This window comes from Aspergillus melleus (genome assembly GCF_016097325.1).
Source record: "Aspergillus melleus strain CBS 546.65 chromosome Unknown contig1, whole genome shotgun sequence".
Classification (NCBI taxonomy): Eukaryota; Fungi; Ascomycota; class Eurotiomycetes; order Eurotiales; family Aspergillaceae; genus Aspergillus; species Aspergillus melleus.
Genome location: NW_025763370.1, coordinates 4,729,896 through 4,746,824, shown reverse-complemented (window position 1 = coordinate 4,746,824; position 16,929 = coordinate 4,729,896). Strand labels below are relative to the sequence as shown.

General features: G+C 52.7%; 5 protein-coding genes across 5 annotated transcripts; all 5 read right to left on the bottom strand.

Annotated features, from left to right (window-relative positions):
* Positions 1-1,153: 1,153 nt before the first annotated feature.
* LDX57_001691 (uncharacterized protein) lies at positions 1,154-1,408 on the bottom strand (the record flags this gene model as incomplete). Its single annotated transcript, XM_046083335.1, has 1 exon — positions 1,154-1,408. One exon carries the CDS (start codon positions 1,406-1,408, stop codon positions 1,154-1,156), a length of 255 nt encoding a protein of 84 aa, XP_045939292.1.
* A 1,241-nt stretch (positions 1,409-2,649) lies between these two features.
* On the bottom strand, positions 2,650-5,529 carry msh2 (mismatch repair ATPase MSH2; the record flags this gene model as incomplete). The annotated part of the gene is made up of 1 exon (XM_046083334.1): positions 2,650-5,529. One exon carries the CDS (start codon positions 5,527-5,529, stop codon positions 2,650-2,652), a length of 2,880 nt encoding a protein of 959 aa, XP_045939291.1.
* A 416-nt stretch (positions 5,530-5,945) lies between these two features.
* On the bottom strand, positions 5,946-7,499 carry LDX57_001689 (DNA replication factor Cdt1 C-terminal domain-containing protein; the record flags this gene model as incomplete). The annotated part of the gene is made up of 1 exon (XM_046083333.1): positions 5,946-7,499. One exon carries the CDS (start codon positions 7,497-7,499, stop codon positions 5,946-5,948), a length of 1,554 nt encoding a protein of 517 aa, XP_045939290.1.
* Positions 7,500-8,261: 762 nt separating this feature from the next.
* LDX57_001688 (uncharacterized protein) lies at positions 8,262-8,886 on the bottom strand (the record flags this gene model as incomplete). The annotated part of the gene is made up of 3 exons (XM_046083332.1): positions 8,262-8,468; positions 8,551-8,651; positions 8,775-8,886. The coding sequence occupies 3 exons, from the start codon at positions 8,884-8,886 to the stop codon at positions 8,262-8,264; spliced, it is 420 nt and encodes a 139-aa protein (XP_045939289.1).
* Positions 8,887-10,366: 1,480 nt separating this feature from the next.
* On the bottom strand, positions 10,367-12,411 carry USV1 (Up in starvation; the record flags this gene model as incomplete). Its single annotated transcript, XM_046083331.1, has 2 exons — positions 10,367-10,519; positions 10,579-12,411. 2 exons carry the CDS (start codon positions 12,409-12,411, stop codon positions 10,367-10,369), a joined length of 1,986 nt encoding a protein of 661 aa, XP_045939288.1.
* Between the last annotated feature and the right edge of the window lie 4,518 nt (positions 12,412-16,929).

The window sequence follows — 16,929 nt, the reverse complement described above, 5'->3', positions numbered from 1 at the left end:
CTGCTGGTCTTTCCCAAACGCCAGCATGCAAGCATCTTCTACGAAAGACTTTTGAGGGCGAAGAAGGCACTACCAGTGCATTACAATTCTTGCACAAATTACCGTTGAGACAACTCAGGGACGACATTCCTCCAACATGGAAATCCTGGGTTGAGAGGTTATAAAATCAGATTGAATCACGCAGCCACAGATCCGCATCTAGCACCGAAGGAATATGTGAAAGACGAGATCAACCCAATCATAACGCCAGATAAACGCGTGCAAGATGAGCAACCAGTAGCAACAGAGACACTTATCGCTCGTTCTCATTATTGTTGGCATAGGACCACCCACGGAGGTGACAGAGCCAAGTGCAAGAAAGAGAGCGCACAGATGGTTGCCTGGATCAAGAACGATATCGATGCTCCACTCCCTCACTGCTCCTTCAAATGTTACAACCCACCAATATCAGGACTTCGACGGCAAGTTTAAAACAGTCCCAAATGTGTTCAAACAGCTGGGAAACAAGCATGACTATCTAGGAAGCCCTGACAGTATATATTCATCTTGTGTTCCTAGCAATCCCGAATCCCGCTTGAGGCATCACCCGACAACATGATATCTCTGTCCAGACATTAAAGCCATCTTCTGGCTGGTTGTCAGATCCTACCCTCCCCTCCAACGATACATATCGACCAAACGGAAAGAATGGAAGGTGAAAGCAGCCTACTATATTGAATATGATTTGTAGCATCACACCAAGACCGCAAATCAACTGTTCTATATCATACCCCTACTACGCGAGATTTGCACGAGCCAGTGGTTCAAAGCCCTAGGGACGTATTGTGTTCGTCCCATCCATCTTTTCCCCAGCCATGATTGCTCTTGGTGGACCCTACGTGCTCAACAACCCCCCAGAAAACTACCTGTCGTGATTGCGGCGAGTGGTAGGCCCTAGATCTGACAAAGAACAGAAAGGTCAGACGCGATCGCCTCCCTCGTGGTCCACCAGTGGTCGTCTACGACAAGCACGGCGTCCCTGGTGTCGCCGTCGCATAGTTCCACTATGCGCTGTGCGGTGAAGAGCTTGGACGGAAAGTCTCGTGGTTACTGAATGACAATGTTCCTTTTAACGCCAAGTACAGTCTTAAGGCGTAGACTGACATGCTACCACTTATGACAAGCTTGGTTGAGTTGATGAACATGAGGCATTGTCGAGGCTTATCTGCTGGCAAGCAGTAGGTTGCTCGAATAGCTCGAACGCATGGGACGCGAGCACGCGGGTGTTCTGATGAAGGTTGAAGAGCTTACTGAGCGTGTCAAATAGCAGGACCTGATCCTCGTGGACCAGAACAAAGTCCTTGAAGAACTTATAGCCAAGAAATCCGACGAAGCCGCTATGCCATACGACCAACTGCTCGAACATCATCGAAGGTTATAGGATATCTACAAAGAAACCCTCGCAGAACTCGACCAGCGTCAAACCAAGCTCGAACGGACCGAATAAAGCGCAAGCAAGTAGTTCTTGAGGAAAGCGACCATCTGCGCTCCGTCTATGCTCAGTTGCGTTCCGCCATTTGGCTTTCTTCGTGTGTCGGAGTGATCTTTTTTTTCCTTTTTATAGAGTTTGTTCTCCATGTCCTGGCCTGTCATTTGCCTGCTACATTTCCATTTTCTCCCTCGGAGGATTGTCATCGAAAAGCCCCCATCTGTGCCTTCCGGCCGGATGTGCCAAGGTGGCCAATATAGATCCAAAGTGCCCTTGAATCCGATCGATACAAGCAAGAACAATCGCCAACAAAGGCACCACATGAGAGGAAGCCAGGCGCACAGTCAACAAAGCGATACATGAAATGCTCAAGCCGGCCACACAGGCGCGTCGAAAACCCCCATACAGGGCGATCTAGCCAAGGTGATAGACACGTATTTCGACAAAGACAAGGATTCGAAACGGACTGACGAGCAATTGAAACAAAATAGGCCTCGAAGGCTCTCATTCGTATACTCCCTCCAGCTCCTGCACGTCCACCGGGTTCAAGGAACCGGAATATTCTATTCACCATGTTGTACCTCACTCACAACGCCCCAATGGAAAGTATGGGTGGTGACTATGGCTGTACATTCCATAACAAATCCGAAGCGTGAATGAGACGGAGACATTGGCTCTTAGTGTCCACCACGTATACGACATTATTGCCAAGCTCTACCTTGGGCAAACAGTTTAAGCAACCGGGAGATGGGGCTATTTAGCAATGAGTTCGCCGGCATCCGACAGACCGTTCTAGCGAGTCAAGGAAAGGAGGCCTTGGACGATGTCTGGGAGATATATACATGCTCTTGTCAGTCAACTAGGTATTATTCGGTTTGGGGATACTAGGTACTCCGGTGACGTCCTACGGATATTCAACTCTTATATCATCTGAAAGATGAAAGATGAAAGATTAAAGAATATAAAACTCATTTTCAGACCAATGCCAGTCTGTATCTGTATTGTAGATACCATCTACCTATGAAACATTTCATACCATTCCATTCCATCCGATAAAAGAAACAAGAACACCATTGTAAACGCCCCCAAACCGCTACAAAAGAAACAAAATCCCCGAAATAGAACCCCATACAAGAAAGATCAGCCTCGCCTAACACAAGCATACAACAAACCGAGGAAGTCTACAAAGCCTTGATACCCTGAAACACCTTATTCCCCTTCAGCTTCTCATCCGCAGAGACCAGATCACGCATGATCTGACGCTTCTCTTCAACGCTCAAGCCCTCCTTGCCCGGAGCCTCGATCTCGGCTTTCCATTTCTTCAACATGGATTTGAGAAGCGCGCTGCCTTCTTCAATTTCCTCCGGTGAATACTTGTCGATGGCCATGGCGGATTCATCTTGGTTTTGGGCGGAGTCGGACGTGGTGGTGAAGTCTTCGAGTTCTTCGGCCTTTTGTCGCGCCATGTTGACTACCTTGTCAGGGAAGCGGACGAGTTCGGCAACGTGGATGCCGAAGGATTGGTCGCAGATGCCCGGTTCGACGCGGTAGAGTAGGGTGACTTGGTTGTTGCGCTTTTCTTTCTCGTCGGTGGTGGTGTTGTCGGTCGTGCCGTCGCCGATGAAGGCCACTACGTGCAGGTTCTTGACTGAGCCAGGGTATCGGTCCGCGAGGGCGGTTAGCTCGTGGAAATGCGTGGCGAAGAGGCCGAAGCAGCGGATCTCGGTGACGATGTGTTCGGAAATGGCCCAAGCCAAACCGAATCCGTCGTAGGTGCTCGTGCCGCGACCCAGTTCGTCGACGATGATGAGCGATTCAGAGGTGGCGGACTTGAGGATGTTGGAGGTCTCCAACATCTCGGCCATGAAGGTCGAGACGCCCTTGAGCTGCGAGTCGCTGGCGCCAACCCGAGCCAGGATGCAGTCGAAGATGGTCAGCTCCGCCTCGGTGCAGGGCACAAAGCAGCCGGTCTGGGCCATCAGCGCGATGACACCGATCTGTCGGATGTAGGTCGATTTACCACCCATGTTGGGACCGGTGATGATAAGGAAGGACGACTCGTCGCGGACCAGAGCCACGTCGTTGGTGATGAATGAGATGTCATCCTGCATTTCCATGCAGGGGTGGCGCGCCTCTTTCAGCACCGTGTTGCCCGTGCCTCGCGGGTGCATCTTGGGGCGCACGTAGGCCGTCGGGGCGTGGACAGAGGCATGCGCGAAACTCACAATGACATCCAGGTGCGCGAGGACCCCGGCGAGCTGCTCCAGCACGGGGCAGTACGACGCGGCCACATTGACCACTTCGTTCACCAATCCTGTCTGGGTGCGGTTGTAGTTCGACGACAGCTGATCATGTTCCCGGCGCAGCGTCTGCATGGTCGAGGTGGTGAAGTACACGCCGTTCTTCTGTGTGGAGCACTCCTGATACTGTCTCTTGTTGCGGATGCAGCCCGCCTCATTGCGGGTCAGTCGGAAGCACCAGCCGTGCACGCGGTGGTTCTCCAGGAACAACTTCTTGTCCATCTCCTGGTCGAGGTCCTTGGCCACCGTGCGGTGCTCCACATACATATCGTGTCGCAGCTTGTCCAGCTTCTTCCGGATCACGCGCAGACCCTCGTCGAACTCAGGCTTGATGATGAACTCGTGGTTCTCCAACGCGGCCAGATCGACCGTCGTCTCCACCATCTCCTCCAGCTTGGCCAGACTGTCCGAGTGGCCGCGCAGTTTTGTCGTGTACTCGGTCTCGAGCGGCGTCTGGTACTCCTCATCCATAACGTTCTCCAACGAACTGACAATCCCGGGCAACCGAATAGCCACCTGGTAGACGCGCACAACATCCTCCAAATTCGCCTGCTTGCGCTGGAACCGTTTCGCCAGACGATACAGGTCCGGGATGGAGCGCAGATGCTCCTCCTGCATGGTCTGCCGCAGCTCCGTGTTCACGACGAACGCCTCCACCAGCTGCTGTCGCTTCTCGATCTCCGTCAGATCCATCAGCGGCTGCTTCAACCACTGCGCCAGCAACCGGCCCCCGACGGGCGTCTTGCAATGATTCAGCAAACCGAACAAACTCATCGACTTAGACCCGTCCCGCGGGCCCGGCATCAGATTCAGCGCCCTTAGCGCCGACGCATCCAGCTTCATAAAATGCGACAAATCATGCTGATACAGCTGATACTGGCCGAAATTCGTCGCGTCCGACATAACCCCAAGGTACTTAATCAGGGCCGACGCGGAACCCATGGCCAGCTTCAGCTCCGTCTGCGGCAACGTCCCAGCGGACCTCTCATCGCGCAGCAAACGAGTCAAATCCTGCTCGATATCCCTAACCCCGAAGTCCGCCACAGGGCGTTCCGAAATCGCAATCCCACAACTATCCGCAATCGTCCGGATCTTACCCAGCTCGGCATCCTTCCGACTCGCATCCACCTGCACCAGACACTCCTTCACGCCGAGCTGAATCACCAACGACTCAAAGTTCGAGTAGATATCATTATCCAGGAACTCACTCACGCCGAGCTCCCGGACACTCGCATCCGCAAAGCACACACCCACACTCCGCGCCTCCGACGCCTTAGCCGAGATCTTCACGGCGAGGATAATCGGCGCCGAGTCCATATGACCCAGGCCCGCGCCTACACTGCCCAACTCATCCTCCACATCCTGCAGATTGCCCGGACTCGCCTGCTTCACAAGCTTCCAGTGTCCCTTGCCGGTACCGACAGAGCCCCAAATCTCGACTCGCCGGTTAAGTCGGAAAAGGGCCTCGCGTAGGAAGTTGCGGAACACGGTCACGCTCATCGTCACGGAGGGCAGGCCGCCGGTGTCGCTGCGGCCCAGGTTCCGGAGCACCGAGGTCGTCTTGTAGACGGTGCGCGCGATGAACTCGGCCTCGGCGCCGTGGGCGGAGTACCAGTCGCCGCGGTCGAAGACGCGGATTGTCTCGTCGGTGGCATCTTGGGAGAGGGAGCGGTAGAAGCGGATGAATCCGACTTCGTCGTCGACCTGGGGTTGAGCAATCTGGTTAGTAAATGAGCTATGGGGCAATTGTATGGCATTCATACCCTGAGATCTGGCCGGGAAGACATTGTGCCAGAAAATAAGAATTTGGAGAGAAAGATGGAGAGTAAGGAGAGAGAGATGAGCTGGATGCAGCTGTGTACTCGTAGCAAAAGGCCGGTCTTGGCGCGGCACGGGACGCGTCTCAATCACGTGAGTGCGTGTCGCGCATTAAGTGGCCGCCGTAGACGTACCATATAACTACATAAGGTGGAACGATATCAGGGAGAGTTGATTCAGTATGACCGGAATGTTGATTATGGTATCTATCTATGCTGAACAGTTCGCTAGCAGATATGTCGCTAATGGTGGTGGTACATGTACATGATAACGCCGAACAAATGCAATGCTAATGCCGGGAAGTATAGCAAGCTTCACGGATGACATCCAAAACGAGAGATCCAAGATGACAAGATACTTCAAGCCCCGGGAACAGGGACCGTCTCTCCCGGTCCGATCTTCAATTGAGACACCTTTGCCCCGATCTCCTTGGGGTTGACGTCGGAACACGACTTCAACACCACCGATTTGATATGATTCACGGTGACGAAGTTGACCCATTGGCCAGCAATGTCGGGCCGCGACAAAATCTCCAAACACACCTCCACCTCCTTTTCGGAGATCGGGTTCCTTACGGAATCCTGCACGTTCTGCACAATCATCCCCAGCTGGAACGGCTTCCGCTGAGCAGCCACCACCGCCGAGGGACCAGTTCCCACGTAACCCGCCGGTCTCAACTGGGAGAGCACGCCGACCACCTCCTCGGTCCGCTGCGCCGCTGCTCCCCGCATGATCATCTCCTTCGACGGTGGCGGGGGCAGCTTCGACTGCCGCAAGGCCTTCTCCTTGATGCGATCCAGCAGCCCCATTTTGCGCGACGTCGTAGCGGACTGCGTCTTCACGGGGGTCTGCGTCTCCTCCGAGTCCGTCTTGCGCATCCTCTCCGTCTTCAGCTTAATCACTCCGCCCTTCAGATCCTGCAACCGCTGCTGCCCCTTACGGAACGTCGACAACGGCGCCAGCGACTCATGAATCACCGACGAGCCCAGCGTCGCCATAAAATCGACGCGGGACTCATCCCCGCCAGCCGCATCCAGCGCCTTCTCCCACAGCAACTCCACGGCCTGCTCGAATTGCACCTGGAGCTCAGTTTCGTTGACAGGATCCACGCGCCCTTCCTTCTTCGACATCCTCTCCAAACAAATCTTTCCCAGTCCGTAATTCGCCAATCGAAACCGTGGGCCCGTCGTCGTCGACTGCTGCTGTACATGCACCTGTTCCCAGATCCACACCAAGCGCTGCAAATCCCCCACGACGACCTTTCGCTTCTTCCACAGACGCTCCACGCTGTGCAAGAAATCACGCAAGTCAGCCGGGACGCCAGGACCCCAATGCGCGGCATGAATAGTCAACGCCTTGACGAACGCCGCATGTAGATTCAACAATTCGGCCACACACGCAGGCCTGACCTCCAGCACCGGCTCGGGAAGCTGAACATTGCTCTTCCGAACCGAAGAGGCCCTTTTCACGGGCGACGGTGGTGCTGCTGCTGACGCAGAGACAGTTCTCTTTCCCACCCCTGCTCGAGTAACACGCTCGGAAGTCGAGGTCGAGGACGCATAATGGCCACTTCTCGGCGTGCACGACACCGTCCGACGGATAGATTTCGCCGGCTTCAAACCCAAAGAACCACCCTGTTCCTCCTTGCCTAGACCAATGGGAGTCGAGACAGCCGAATCTTCCGTCGTAGTTCCCCTCCCGCAGTCGACATTCTCCAGCTCATTCAGTTTGCGTTTCTTGGAAGGCGAGACCGGGAGAGTGGGTGCTGGTGTCGTGGTGACCTGCTTCCCATCGCCGCTGCCATCGAGAAGGGTCTTGGGGGGAGCGATTCCCGGCTTAGTCGTTCTCGTGAAGGCGTTGATTGCCGCCTGGCCCCGGGGAAGGGAGGAGCGAGTCGACGAGGCGCGCGGCATTGCGGTTTCTTTTGTCTCTTTTCGATGGACGGGCTGACTGGCTCCTTCTTGAGTTATGAATCTTAATACCTAGTGTTTAAGGATTAAGTTAAGGTAGAGTATGATAGAAGGTACATAGGATTTTCGAATGCGGGGGGTTAAGTAAGGTAGGTAAGGTAGGTAGGTAAATGGCGAGGAAGAATTGATTATGGAGATCGTGAGTGAAAAAAAGGAAGAGTGGATTCCAGGTTGTCTTTAGGGAGCTCATTAAAAGGGGCGCCCAGATTTTCCCGGTGGAGCGCGTCCGAGCGCGACGCGCGACGTGCCCCAATGCGGTTAAATGGCTTTCGGTGGAGTCGCCCGGTTCCCTCGGGTTTGTTCTGTAGTTCGTCGTTAATTCTTCTAGGATCTTGAACTCCCCTTTAGATTGGAGTGCAGTGGTATATGGACTGGGAAAGATTATATAACTGGTGATATCTTCCGTTTTATTGTAGGTATGTCCCCACCCCGGAGATCAGACATGACATTCCTATCACTACAGCAATGCCTGCATCCGCGGAATGCCGCATACCAGCACTCACTTCCAGAAGATAGAGAGTCATAACTTTGTATTAAATAATGACATTCATTCATAGTGATAATCCCACTAAGGACTCCATAAGGAGATCGGACTAATTACTGAACATGCATAAACTCGTCAAGAATAGACTAAGTGCCATAATCCATAAACACCTTCCTTTCCGATCATGTCGTCAAAGCTCTCCCTACTGAAACCGAAGAGATCTATTTCTTCCCACTTCCAAACCACCCCGACAACGTTCCCTTCGCCTCAGACGCCTTCTCCTCGACCGCGTTATCAAACTTGTCGACATTCGAGCGCACCTTCGACGAAGCGTCTTGTCGGTACTCGTCCAGCTTGTTGACGCCGTCGTGCGCCAGCCCGGAGGCCTGGGTTTGAACGTTCTGAGCCTTGTTGATGGCCGCGTTTTTCTATCGGCGATTCATTAGTACTCTCATTGCTCTCGTAGACATCAAGGGGCTAAGGTAGTTAAGGGTAACGAGGCAGGCTTACCGCGTCCTGATAGTGAGACTGCGCATCCGCACTGGCCTGTTCGCCAAGTCGTTGGGCGTCGTTCAAGGTGGGCGACTGATTACGGGCTCGGTCGGCGTCGTCTGATTACGAGTTAGCATTGAGGTGGTTCTTTGCGGGGAGAGTTCCAAGGTCTGTCTCGAGTATTGTATTTCCCAGTCCGTCGAAGGACATTGAAGGCAGACGCTAGTAGGATGGGAACATACGCTTCATGGCCTCCTTCGCGGCATTGGGATCGCCGCCCGCGCGGTAGAGGTAGTAGCCTCCAGCGCCTGCAACGGCGAGAGCAGCGTAGATTCCGGTTCTGTTTTTCGACATTTTGTAGAAGAAGATGTGTTGGTTATTGGATGAGATGTGTAGAGGGAGCGAGAGAGTCGTTCGTAGTAGATGTGGTAAAAGACGTATAGAATGATTGAATTGAGTCTTCCACGGATTCAAGGCCGTATTTAAAGTGAAAGAAGGCCAGAAGCGAGAAGGAAACCAAGTGGTGGATGGGGGTTATGACGTCTTTACGTGGACGATTCCTGGGTCCAGACTTGCCCGGGTGTTTCTGATCACTTCCTGGGAATGGTTCGGTAGGTATTGTTTCTTATTTCCACTTTCGTCGGCTGATGAATGAGACAAGATAGGTTTACGGTGCATCAATTGCGCTCGTAACTTCTCAGGTCGGTACCTAAAGTCAGTAGAAGGAAGACACGAAGGAATCCTCCCATCTGATCAATTGCCTACGATGTAACTACAGATGAGGAAGCGACGGGTCGGCAGTGGCAGCCAGCACGACTGTCGACGTCACCGCACAGTCATCGGCCGAAGTGGTACTACTGCACTCCGTAAGTTACTAACGGGAACTGCTTCTTCCTTAACTCTTAGTCTTAACTTCTTAAGGCACCGCCGGTCGATCCGTGTGGGGTAAACGTCATACCCAGACACTCGCCTGGTTTACACTTTCCAGTAACTGATGAACGTTCCATTCGCCTGGTGTTAATCTGCTCAAGTTCTCGTAGTAAACCATCCCGGAACAGAATACTAGACAATTCCATGTGTAAGTGAGTAAAGATTGATATAAACAGGCCAAAGAAAATTAAAAGGAAAAGTTGAGAAAATTGAATTAAATCCGAACCATCAATCAATGCCACACCACGACCAAGGATAGGAAACTCCACGTCCAGAGAACCTCGCAGCTGAAACTCGAGATTGGGGCCGGGTATCTTCATGCACTATGAACAATATCCCACAAGAGCAAGACTCAACGCAAAGCCAATAGATAAAAAATGAAAGGGAAAGGAAGAAAGAAAAACGCCCGAACATGCAGAACAGAAGAGAGCCCGAAGAAAACTTTGAAACACAGCGGAAATAACATATAATGGGGGAAAGACATCGAACACCCCGAAAAGACTGGCAAGTCACAAAGCCCCCATGAGAGTCACTTATGCATCATTCATCAGTCATCAATTCATAATGATTCTCGCAGCCAGACCGCGGAAGTGTGTAGCTTCGAGTAACGAGAGGCCGCTCTTCTAAATAAAAACTCCGTAGCTATATCCAGAGAGGAAAAGGACAAAAAAAGAGGAAAGAGTGGTGAAGAGGATGGAAAAAGGAGGCCAAGTGACTCATACTATACAGCACCGGCGGGTCAAATAAACGACAGAAAGAATGTAGAACGAGAGGTAGAGCAAGTAAAAAACCACCAGAATATAAGGGTGGCTCGTTTTCCGATCACGTAAAACCGTTCCCGTGGGACACTTCAGTCCCTGTCGTCCAACACACGATATCGAGTGCATTGAAGAAGGTCACAAGCTCATGCAAAAAGCTTCGCGGTTCCTTTGTTTTCGCTCGTGGCAACGGCCACTAGAGCTTCAAGTCGTCCCATCCCGGACTCTCTGCCAGAGGAGTGATGGAACAGATCGGATCGGGGGTCGGGTTTGCCTTGATAACCATCGGACTGGGGTGCCTGCAGTACAATTAGTGACCTGAGGGCAGTCTGCGGGTCTGCGGGTAGCGGGTGCGTACTGCTTGAGACGTGTCGGATGAGAACGGCGGATGGTGGGCCTCGATGTATCCGCTGTTGTGCACGATGGCCGGATGGTATTCAAGGGACGCGGTCGAAGGCGTATGGACCCCTTCGCTGCTGCTCGAATCCTCGGGCGACGTTCGCGTGGCCTGCGAGGACGTGGTGGCATTGCTATAACTGGGGTGGTGACCACCGTGGGGACGATACTCCTGCATGTTCGGCTGGTACGACGAAGAAGGCCGAGAGCCAACGTTGTGCAGTTCCGCAATGGTTTGCTGGCTCCAGTGCGACGCGTCCTTCTGCGGCTGTGGGGGCTTGTCTCGAATATGCAAGCCTGTGAGGTTCGTGTGCAAAGACATATCCCACGAAACGTGTCCGCGGCGATGGCCCGGCCCAGAGACGGGCGGCGGCGGCCGAACCGACGGTTGCGAGTAGTTGAACCCTCCACCGAAGGTATAGTTCGGGGACGGCTTTCCCGTCTGATCGACTTGCATGGGACTGGGTCGCCGGACGGGAGGAGTAAGCGGGCGCTGCGAGACGACCTTATCGAAGCTTTCGATGCCCGGCAACCGCGGTGGCTGATCACCCCCGGCTTGGGATCCGAACGAAGGATGGTAGGAGTCTGGCGTCTGGTAGCTGCTCAGTCCACTCGTGGCCGGCCGATGGAGGGCCGAATATGTGGACGGATGCCAAGTTCGTCGGCGCAGATCGGCATCGGCCACACCGTGCGCCGCTTCATCACGAGACATTGGATAGTTGGAGCTGACCGGACTAGCATAGACGCCGCCTGAAGGGGGAGGATATGCCGCCGTGCCGGCGGCCGCGGGATAGCCATGCGGGGGGTAAGCGTTGACCGGCTGCGATGCGAACGGGTTGCCTCCCGTCGGAACTGATAAACGGCGGGCGGCCGTTTTGCCTTCCCAGAATCCTGAGGCGTGCGATGCCGTGGACATGGGCGACGCTACGTGGGGACTACCGCTACCTCCGGCGGAGAAGATGTGGGATGATGCGTAGGGGGAGCCGGTCGCAGCGGGACCGGGAATTCCGCGGACCTGACCGGGAGGGGTACTGGGCGGATCGGCCATCGTATCCATCGCCAGTCGTGCTCGTCCGTCATTGGCCATGATCAGGGGTGGAGGTCGACGGCGGAATTCCTGGGGCTGGCTGTAAGTCGACGCGGTGGACGTGATGCTGGAGGCGGAGAGGTTCCTGCTGTGGCCCCGACTATGCGTTCCCTGACTACCTCCTGTACCAGCCCGCGCCCGACCCGGCGGGCGCACACGATCGGTTCGAATCTGGCGTTGAAAGCGGGTGCCGGTGGCGGCCAACGAATCGCCCGGGATCTCCTCGTTGACGTGTACAGTCTGAGCATGTTGCCGCAGGTTGTCGAGTCGAGAAAACCGCCTCGAGCAGTGACACTGGAACGGGCGCTCTCCGGTGTGCTTTCGAATGTGTCGGGCCAAGTGTTCACTCCGGGTGAAGCTGAGGCTGCAGGGCGGGTAATCCGTGCAGTAGAAGCGTTGGCCCTTCTTCTTCTTGGATGGGGGAGCATTTCCCTTGTGGTCCGATTCAGCGTCCGAACCTTCCCGGTCGCCGTCCGAGTCTGCGTGCGACGGGTCCTCAGATGTTGACGGGACGCTGTGAGGTTCTGATAGTCGAGAGGTGGGATCGGTGCTATTTACATTGCGAGGGGTGTTCTCGTCCTTCGCGGCGTCGGTCGGCCGAACGGGGTTTTGCGCATCCGACGGTCGAGGGGTGGTTGGCGTGGTCGCATCCTCCATCATCCGGTCTGGGGGTGACGAGATGGTGTTGACCGGTAAGAACGTAGACATATCCGACGGCGACGCCGATCTGGAATTCCACGTATGTAGATAAGAAAATCTATGGACTGGATCGATGGCGGGGCAAGTCCAGCGATGCTCGGCACACAACAGCCGATCTATTTCACAGAGAAAGAGGTTGGGTGAAGGTTAAGGAGGTGAGAAAACGCGGTGTCGATCGGACGATGCTGACTACTGGACAGATTTGCGCAACGCCTGTCAGCTTGAAGACCATACATTTGGTAGGAAGTGACCGGAAAGGTAGGATTTTCTTTCTTTCTTTTTCTTCGAGTCCTTTTTAATTTATAACGGTGTTCTTCTTGTGCCGGTCATAACTTACAAATGGAAGGAGGGGGAAGGAACTTCAGCGTCCAAGGGGTGGGTTTATAGGAGAATGGGGAGGGAGGGGGTTGTGGAATGTACCAGGTTGGAGATGAATGTTCAGCCGAATGCCCGACGAAGATGGCGAAGCAAGGGCAAGGTAGTAGTTGTACACGATAAGCGGTAGAGAACGACCATTAGAGACGGGGAGGCATCTCTTGCAAATGAGCCTGACGAGGAGAGAAGGAGGGAGGATGACAAGAAAGATGCCTGGTCGATGAACGATAGAAAGGAAGAAGAAAAAGAAGAAGAGAGAGAGAGAAAGTCGAGGAGATGAAGTTTCGGAGGGACTCGAAGATCGAGTCGGGTCCTGGGTTGTGGGTATGACAGTGAACAAGGCCGGGACCTAGCCAAGACTGGAACTAAAATAAACCAGGAGAGAAAAAATAAAAATAAAAATAAAAATGAAATAAAAAAGGGAAAATAATAATCAGTCCGAAATAATCCAAAGTGGATGGATCATGAACAGGTCCGTTTCTCGGTGATCGATCGGCCGGCAGAAACAGATATAAGATCACGGTGGCCAAAAGCAGGAATTGAATCTGCAATAAATCAATTCCAAACCAGATCGCAGGAAGTCAAATATAAAAATAAATAAAAACACATCAATCAGAAACGATAATTCGAAGATCAATATAGTAAATTTCGAGAAAAAATGGAGATGGAATCCATGCAATCGAATAAAATGAAAGGCACGCAAGTAAGAAATGATAATTGGAGAGAATAAGGGGGGAAAAAAGGAAAAAATGTATGACGTATAGAGGCGGTGGGCGAATATACAGGAACCAGGGCCAGCGGATCAGACGGATCGATGAAGCATCCAGAGATATGGACAGAAGACCGGGAGGGAAGAAGGAAAATGGAAGAGCAAAGGAAGCCGAGGTGAAGGCAGGAAGAGGGGAGAGAAAAGGAGAGAGAGACAGAGAGAGGGGAAGAAGGTGCGACAGTACAAGTACAGGACGGGGCGAGTCCAGGTAAGCTAAAGCTGAAAAGCAATGGAAAAGGTGACGAGGAAAAGAGGCTTATCGGAAGCAACGGTTGGCGGACAAGCGGCGAAACGAGGGGCAGAAGGAGGGGAAGAGAACCATCAGCTCGGGATGGATGGGGAATGGAATGTGTTTCAGAGTAGGGAGTAGGAAGTACACTGTGTACACAGTAAGAGTTAAGAGTTTCGATCAAGATGGACGGGGGGAGGAACAGGGACAAGTACAAGTACAAGTACAAGTATCATTCTATCTGGGGCACTAAACAGGACCTGTCCTCGTCGTGGAGACGGCCCAAAGTCTAGATATTCTAATTTAACCTCGACCAAGAGGGCAGCGTGCATCTCGTCGTCACTGTCCGAGTTATCTATGGCAGGCGAGAACGCGAAACTAACTCAACCGGCACCATTGGAAAGGCGCGCCGACTAAAGTTTCTCTAGTCCCAGGTACTGACGACTTGATCCGGACCGACCGCCATGAATCATCGACCGCCGGTGGAGTCATGAATCGCCGATGAACTCATGGACCATTCTTGGCCGGGGGGGGGTGGTCGTTTGGCATTGATGAGTCCTGATTCCTAGACTTCCGAGTCTGGCATGATCTCTCGGTGTACTCCGACCTTCGATGCATTAGACCGTAGCAGAGAAGCACGAAGTAAATCGTCAATAGTCATAACCAAATGTCAAATCTAAACAACATATCCATCAGTCCCCGCGGTATTGAAACGGTATCAGGAACCCCCCAGTCCCATCGATGCCTCAGGAAAAGCCGGGCGTTTCGCCATCCGCCGGCACGGACTTTCTGGTTTCTGTGACCGATGGATCACGAACAAGGTGGCTGACTTTAGGTCAAGCATTTGGAATGGAATACCCCTCTGGACCAACCGGTAAGGCTGGCGAAGCGACGAGAGTCTCGATCCAAGTCTCGACCTGGCGTTCCATGGTCCCTGCTCCCTCGCTCAGGGTGGGGGACGTGATCTTGTACTAGAGGCACCAGGAACTCTAGCAGATCCTCGGCGGGGAAATGGAGAATTGAGAAAGAAAGAAAGAAAAAAGGCCAGCCTCAAAAGAGAAAGAGGACTACCTACTTCAGTGTGGGTAAGTCGATAGAACCACAGTTTTGTAGGCAACCAAAGAACAAAAAAATCAATGTAATAGGCGATCGGGTAAGATTTCCCATCGACAGACCCTCCCCTCTCGCTCCCCTCGTCCAATCCATCCTCGATCCATCATCCAGCATCGAGTTTCATGAATCATTATTCGAGCTCATGGTATCCCTGCTGACAAAAGACCCCGTTGAAACCATGGACTCCCTCGGACACGTCGGAGTCGGTGACGTTCACCATTCCGGACCCTGAGGGGGGGCAAAGGCAAAATGGAAAAAGAAAAAAGTCTTATGTGCTGGTAACTTTGGGGAGTACCTCAGGCTCGGTAGAGAATGCAAGTTCAATTAAATACCCCGAACCAGTCCCAGAGTTAAATCACTTTTTCTTCCAGTCTTTTTCCTTGCGAGGTGCTCGAGATCTCTGGTCCGGACGATCGGGAGCAGCTGCATGGCAATGCCTTTTCCCCACGGCCATGGTTGCAATGCTAGCTATGATGTATGTCTGTATGTCTCTGATGTATGTAGATGTAAATGTAAATGTAGATGATCGTACCTACATTCAATCCCGACTGGGGAAGGGTCCATCCCAGCAGTTACCATTACCATTATGAAATGATAATACTATGTACTCCGGTATACACTACAGTATACTCGATCATCTCATAGGGACCTTCGTGCTCTGTACGAAGTATGTGTAGTCAAAATCCTCGACCGCGTAAGCGCCCCTCCAGGGCAACGCACCTGACGAGATTCGCAAACCAGCCAGAAACTAAAATCATTTCTCCCAAAAAGAACAAGTGAAATAATCAATCCCACAAAATACGACCGCGTGGAGTCGCACAATGGCCATTCCGAATGCTTCCACCGACCCCAAGTGATAGGCAGTCAAAATCCCCGTGCTCCAGGAATCCCTTTCGCACATGCCCATGCAGATACATACATGCAGAGGTACCTTACATTCCCAACAGGTGCTGTATAACCACCCGACCTATAGATACAATGCATCATACCCGCATTTGACTTTGGAGATGAACGACTCAGATCTTCCTGGCGGCGATGGCAGCAGGAAGAATAACCGGGCCCTGCAGGGAATCCAGATCATGAATTTTTTTTTCCCCCACGCAATGATGGGGTTCCTGGTCTGGTGAATAAGTTACCTACAACTACGGATAGTTACAAGAACTAACCAAACTAAACCTTGCCTTACTTTATGATGGACATGGACATGGGCACCGACACCGACAAGACCGCCGCGTTCAGTAACGACGGTGGAGAAACCGTCCCTCCCTCTCTTGCCCCCCCCCCCCCCCCCCCCCCCCCCCCGTCCGTCCCTCACGATCCACGAAGGAGAAGAGTTTCGCGAAAGTTTCAAAGTCAAACCTAGAATATATGTACAATTGGATTCTAACCCTGATCCCTAACTCTAAGCCCAGAGTCCCGGGGGAGGAAAGCGATTGCAAACGGTAAAAACGGGAGTCGGTGGAAAGCTTCGTCCAGGTCCATTACATCTGACCTAGGTATGCAGGGAGGCAAATAGGCACGCAGCCGTAGTGCAATGGCCCCCCCGGATGCTGATGGAACAGGCCAGGCCAGGCCAGGGAAGCGACAGGAGATCTTGAAACGCCGACTTTTTGAACGCCACATCTTGGAGGGATGATGTGCTTCACTTGGAAGGATGAGGGCAGGACTCAGTACTCGCTATAATGTAGGTAGGTGTATACAGTACTGAAAGTCATTCATAGTAATCTAGTTTGCAAATGAATTAAATTCAACAAACTCAATATTATTCATTCCCTCGAATGCACCAAGTACTGACTGCAAAACTATTTATACTTCTTCGGTAAGGCTATACTATGATACGCACAAGTACAGAGTACTCCGTACTACGGACAAGATAAACCATCCATAGCAACGAAGCACAGACCCCAAACAACCAGCGTAAAAAATGATCACCCCAAACCGACCTGACGCTTAGGTCGTCCCGCCTCGTCTTAGAATAACGCAGACAGTGCATTAGCTCGCCCTGCAGCTTTCCAGTCTCATTGGTTCGCCAGGGGATCTG